This window comes from Solanum tuberosum, unplaced genomic scaffold (assembly GCF_000226075.1).
Source record: "Solanum tuberosum cultivar DM 1-3 516 R44 unplaced genomic scaffold, SolTub_3.0 scf00155, whole genome shotgun sequence".
Lineage (NCBI taxonomy): Eukaryota > Viridiplantae > Streptophyta > Magnoliopsida > Solanales > Solanaceae > Solanum > Solanum tuberosum.
In genome coordinates, this window is record NW_006239081.1 from 1,157,570 (window position 1) to 1,163,766 (window position 6,197).

The 6,197-nt window shown below is 35.2% G+C and overlaps 1 protein-coding gene across 1 annotated transcript; it reads right to left on the reverse strand.

The window, feature by feature from the left end:
- Window positions 1–346: 346 nt before the first annotated feature.
- On the reverse strand, window positions 347–5,703 carry LOC102591576 (nucleosome assembly protein 1;2). Its single transcript, XM_006353479.2, has 11 exons — window positions 5,497–5,703; window positions 4,450–4,493; window positions 4,265–4,360; window positions 2,458–2,550; window positions 2,276–2,366; window positions 1,960–2,021; window positions 1,671–1,855; window positions 1,401–1,578; window positions 1,235–1,278; window positions 826–1,030; window positions 347–726 (listed from the first exon to the last, which is right to left on the reverse strand). The coding sequence occupies exons 1-11, from the start codon at window positions 5,540–5,542 to the stop codon at window positions 658–660; spliced, it is 1,113 nt and encodes a 370-aa protein (XP_006353541.1). The 5' UTR covers window positions 5,543–5,703; the 3' UTR covers window positions 347–657.
- Between the last annotated feature and the right edge of the window lie 494 nt (window positions 5,704–6,197).

Genomic DNA, 6,197 nt, shown 5'->3' on the forward strand with positions numbered 1-6,197 from the left:
AGGACAAACTCCACATACCCCATTGAATCTCACAAATGGGATCGAGATCTGAGAAGGATAGTGTGTGAAGTCAACCTTACCCCATACCTTAGGTAAAGAAGTCGTTTTCAATACAAACTCCGCATACCCCATGTAATCTCACAAGTAGGAACAAGATCTAAAACATTTAGTGTTTAGAGTCAACCTTACTCATACCTTATAAAGGTAGAGAAGTTGTTTCCGATATGGTTCAAGAAGCATAACCTTACTCATACCTTATGAAGGTAGAGAAGTTGTTTTCGATATGGCTCAAGAAACATAGGATAGTAGTCTAGAACAAAAGTATATTTTGGGACCCAAGGAAGGAGAAAATAAAGGCATCAACATCTTGTAAATAAAGCTATACTTGAGATTTGTGAATCTCCAACCAATTCAATAAGAGTACAATAAGTCTCATCACACTTCCAAATCCTATCTACTACTACTACTACACCAGGAATATAAAAGGGCAAACTGAAAAAGGCAAAGAATGTAAACCAGAAAACATATATAATGCAAAATGACTAAAAAGACTGTTCTAGCATACTCGACGAACAACAGGCAAACAAAATTGTAGGATCTCTTCTCTGTCATCCATATTTTCAAGATAAATATCATGAAGCCAGCTCCAACGAATGACTACTGTTGCTTGCACTCCGGTGGCCTCTCACCAGCCGGACCATCTGCTGCATGTGCCCTACCAATCCTCTGTGACATGAATATAAGCAAATCAGTATGTCTATTATTACAAAAGAGAAAGCATATGAAAGAACTTCCATTGAAGAAACATGAGTACGTGATTCATACCTTTTTCTTGGTACTGCTATCATCTTCATCCTCATCATCTTCCTCATCATCCTCATCATCCTCATCGTCCTCATCGTCCTCTTCATCATCCACTTCGTCATCATCTTCATCATCCTCATCTTCCAAGTCAGCAAAATCATCTTCGGCAGCTTCCCCAGTGAACCAAGAAACCGCATGAGGAATAATCTTATCTCGGATAGTTGATCTGCATAGACAATCAGGATATGAATCTCAGCAACTAAATGGGAAGTTTGAAATTGAGCAAGTACAGATCTCATCAGCATCATCTTACTTCAGTAATTTTTTTAGTATAATCTTCCTGAGTAATTTATAATCTGAATGGTACAATATTCACATTAAATGGTATATTATCATGGTCATACAAATTGATATTTTCATGTCAACTTACCCAATATCATAGTCTTGTTCCATCATACCTTGAAGTTCTTCAGCCTGTCCAAGAAGTAGAGAGAAAATGTTAAATTCAAATTGAACCTCAAAAGAAAATAAAACAGTGACAGCATCATCGTCAATAACCTTGAGAAAATTAACACAGAAGAAAATGAAATACTTACAGCATCTTCATCGATATCCTCTTCGTCCCCTGGAACTTGAGGTGGACTAAAGAAGTTGAAGAAACTTTCGCATTGTTCTGTTTTCATAATAGGCTTGGCATTCTTTGAGCCCTTCTTTGGCTTCTTCTTTAGAATCTTATGTGTCAAACATTTTCCTGGATACCATTCTATCTCGGTCCTACAGATTGTCAGCAATGAGAAGTCATTAAGGAGAAAACAGACTAATATATTAAATCAAAAAACTTGGCAGCATATTAATATGTCACATACCCTATGGCCTTCTCTAGAATTGGTTCATCTTCATCAATCATGTTATATGTTTTAGTCAGCACAGTATTCTTGAAGTACGGATTGGTATCAAAGAAAAATTCAAGCTTAAATCCCTTAGGATTATCAATCCTTGTCCACTTTATATCCTTGAGAAATTTGAGTGCGCCTTCATCTCGCTCTGAAATCTGTACATACAGAATTGGATCAGATTACAATAGTGGACTAGCAGGAACTTGCAGGATACAAGAAAATTAAACTAACATAGAGCATGTGATGATTAACAACTAACCTCCTCAGCTAGCACTTCATTATTCTTCATTGCAGTGCACCAGAAATCTGGGACTCCTTTCCCTATCAACAGCCAATGTCAAGAATACTGATCACAAATAAGAAATCATAAACCCTAACTTGACACTCCCTTTTGAAACTTGTGGTTCGAAACAAATTGTAGATATTTGTGTGGCTACAAATCATTTCATCAAGAATAAAAGGGGCATTTCAAAGTTAATTTTTCTCTAATTATGGAAAGATGACATTCTTCTTTGGACAGACTAACCAGGAAAGAAGGCCATATAAATTAGGACAAAGGTGAGTATTTAACATACCCTCTGCATCTTTATCCTCTTCCTGGTCCGCTGCTGCTGCCTCCGTCACTGCGCCATCAACTTCAACATCTCCGTTCACAATATCAAATCTCTGCAGATATTCAGATTTTGCTAACATTACTTCTGAGATAATATAATCAATGGATGCAAGGTATAAAGGCAAATGAAGCGGCATCACAGACCTTAGTATATAGAGGCTGATACAACTTTTGGTATTTGGCTTCAAGTGCAGCTCTCTCTTCAAAAAATTTTGCCTCCAAATCATCATACTGAGACTGAATTAAGATAAAAGAGAAATAGAATTCAACATCCAAGGTTGCAAAGATAAACAATCAGATCAAACAGCAAGAAACCTGAGATAGAAAGACATAGGCAACTACCCAGATATATAAAATTAACTCAAAAGAAGTTTAACTAGTGTGGCAACTAATGCACATAGTATTTTGCAAATCAAGGAGATAATTTCCTAAACAACTCACAATGATGTGACTACCCATCAATATATACTACGAATCTGGAAGATACTTACGGGTTGTTTGGTTCGTGGACTAAATTATCACAGGATTATAATCCTTGGACAAATTTATTAATCCCAACTTAGACGGTATATGGTGGGATATCCAAGATTAAATTTGGGATAAAATTTATACTGTGTTATCAATGTTTGGTTGACAAGTATAGATTTCACATGGGATAAATCTATCACAAGCTTAATCCTGGGATATCCCACCTAAACCCGCATACCAAACGACCCCTTAAGATGGCAAAATAATATCTCCCCGTCACGTTAAGAAGCGAAATTTATGTTTCAGTCCACAACTCAAAGAACAAAGGAATATGTTAATATAACAGAACAAGAAAAAAATGAAAGATCGAAGAACAGAAATCATGAGAAAATCCAAGATCTTTCATGTTCTATCAGCTTAATAGAAAGGTAGTTTGACTTGGTACTATTTTTTTTTTTTTGATAACCGAGAAATCCATCTGTGACCCGCCCTTTGGACCAATCACAGCCTTCTAAACTCGGTGGATAATGGGCCTGCCCCTCTACCCTTCTCCACTTAAATACCGGGCTTCGCTTTGCATGGTGTGGGGCTTGAACCTGCGACGTAAGCCACAAATCCTCCACCTTCTGCCACTTGAGCTAGGCCTTGGGGGCTGACTTGGTACTATTTTATTGATGCCAATTCAAATAAAAGAAATAGTCAGCCTGTTTCATGAACTACATACACAACCCCTGAATGTCAAACAGTATATGGTAAAATGCTTACTAACATCTCTCCCGTAAAAAAAGGTTCTTGAACAAGGGCCATCACGAGTTCATACTATCATTTCTGTGTTCACTGTATCTTTGAATTATTTCTAATCAGATGCCACCAAGCAACTAAAATACTCTCACCAACTTCCCAAATGTCGCAATCATTTTTACAAGTTGTTTGGATGTAGATGAATCATGAATCCAAAGTTAATAGTAAAAGAGAACTTAGAAACAACAAACGTAAGAAATGCCTCATATCCAAAGCCAGTTGGAGTGAGAATATAAATCATCTATATCTATTCAATTTGGGTTCATTTCATTCAAATACTCCATTTGTAACTTCTAAGACAAACAAAGGATTCTATAGAATTAGGGAATCTTTGAATTTAATTTGTATCCTACAAGAACATAATGTAAGTGTACAAAACAAAAACTAAACCATAATCCAATTACATGGCATACAAATATTAGAGATGATTAGCTAAAAGACAACAACAATAACATATGCAGTGTATTCTCACAGGTAGAGCGTACGTGGACCTTACACCTACCTCGTGGAGATAGAGAGATTGTTTTCAAAAAACCCTCAGCTCAAATAACACATAGCAAGGCAGTTTGAAAAAGACAAGGCAGAAGTAAAACAACATAGCAAGTAAGATATAGCAAATAAATCAGCCAAAAGACACCAATGATACATATTCAAGTAACAGTAGTGTATAGGCTAAACATGCCTGAATCTCTCTCAGAACTTCAACACGCTTTCTGACATTGGGCGAGAGATTTTCAAGCAAGTTTGTGTGCTTCCCAGTAAGGTCTTGAAGTTTGTTCTGCAAAACATCAACAAAATCACTACTTAAATGAAACAAAACAACCACACAAACATGTAATAAGGAAGGAAGGAAGGAAACAAACTCACTTTGAGAACATTAACAAGGTCTGCTCTATCCCCAGCATTCAGAGCTACAAAATGAAATTCAATTAGAAAAACTCTAATGAATACAACATCAACATACAAGTGTAATCCCCACAAGTGAGGTTTGGAAAGGGTTGCTTGTACACAGCCTGACCCCTACCTTGTGAAGGTAGAGAGATTGTTTCCACTACACCCTTGGCTCAAGTAACACATACCAACAATCAAGTATGTAAAGCAAATACTAAAACAAGCAATGGAGGAGAGTACCGAAGCAGACAACAAGTAATATGATAATTGAAGCAAAGAAAACAAAGAAACAACAGTGAAACTAAAATCAAAGAATAAGCTAGTATGAGAGTAATAATAACAGTATCTAATAAAAACTCAAACGAATAACACCAAAAAAAGAAACCAACAAAAGATCAAACAACTAAAAAGACTAAAACCCCATCAAAAGTTTCTGCTTTTAAGGAACCAAACTTCACAAGAAAACACAGAAGTAAGTAAAAGAATTAGTCTTTTTAGATACAGTTCAACACCTTGTGCATTAGAGGTCATTTGGTAGCTAGTTACAATTATGCAGATACTAATAACTCCATCTTCTACCCCATATACAATAATACACCAACTCCCTTCTAACATAAACATATATTAGTTACATAGATTTCAAAATTCCAAGCCAAAACTTCATAGGAGTATTAATTTTGGACGTGAATAACTTACTTCCTAACTAGCTACGAAACATTCTCTAAGATGCTTGTTTACTAACTACCAAAAGATACATCTTTTAAGGAAACCCACAACTTTTCACTAATAAAACACACATAAAAGTAACTTATAAAGTGGTTGGTGGGTAGGGTTTAACTCTTACCCACATCAAAAGTTCACTTTTTTAACACAAACCCAGAAATTTTTGCTAGCAGATATACATATAACAGTAAAAACTCATCAAAAATCTCAACTTTTAAAGAAACCCAGAAAATTAAACTTGCAAAAACACATAAAACTGAAGCAAACAAAAGCAGCAAAATCTACTGGATAGGAGTTTACCAGCGCTGAGATCGGCAACATTGAAGTTATCTTTAGGGTTGCTCATTATACCAAGAGAAAATTGGACGATGAAAATGCCCTAAAAAAAAAAACCTAAAACAGAGGATGAACAATAAGGGAAGAGAGAGAGAGAGAGAGATTGGGTGTATTTAAGCTCTCAAAATCCCCCCCTTTTCACTTTCTCTCTCTAAAAAAAGAGAAAACCTAGCAGCAGCTGTATCTGACTGTCAGCAAGACCGTGTTTGGATTCAAAGTTAACTTATGCAGGTTGTAAGTGGGCCGGGGGGAGATTTTTGAAAGGGAAATTTTTCAAAATGTCAATATTTTAACATTTAATAGGATTCATTGTCAATACTTTCAATATTTAGTAAAAGTGTCAGAATTTTAGTTTAATATGTATCTTATTTAAGTTTTTATTATTTGTTTTATTTAAAGAATACAATTATTAAATAATAGAAAGGAGAAATTTAGGGGAGAGAAATTTTTAAAAAAGGAACAATTGCTTAAAAGTCTCATCAGTTACAGAAATTCAAAACTAAATACAAATTCAAAAAAAAAAAAAAAACAAAGAACTCATCCCACTTGTTCATCAAATTTCTAATATCGATTTTTAAATTTTCATTGATAATACTCAATTTATGTTGAAATGAATTTGATTAAATCGCATTTTTTTTATATCCAACCATGGCTTCAACGGATCA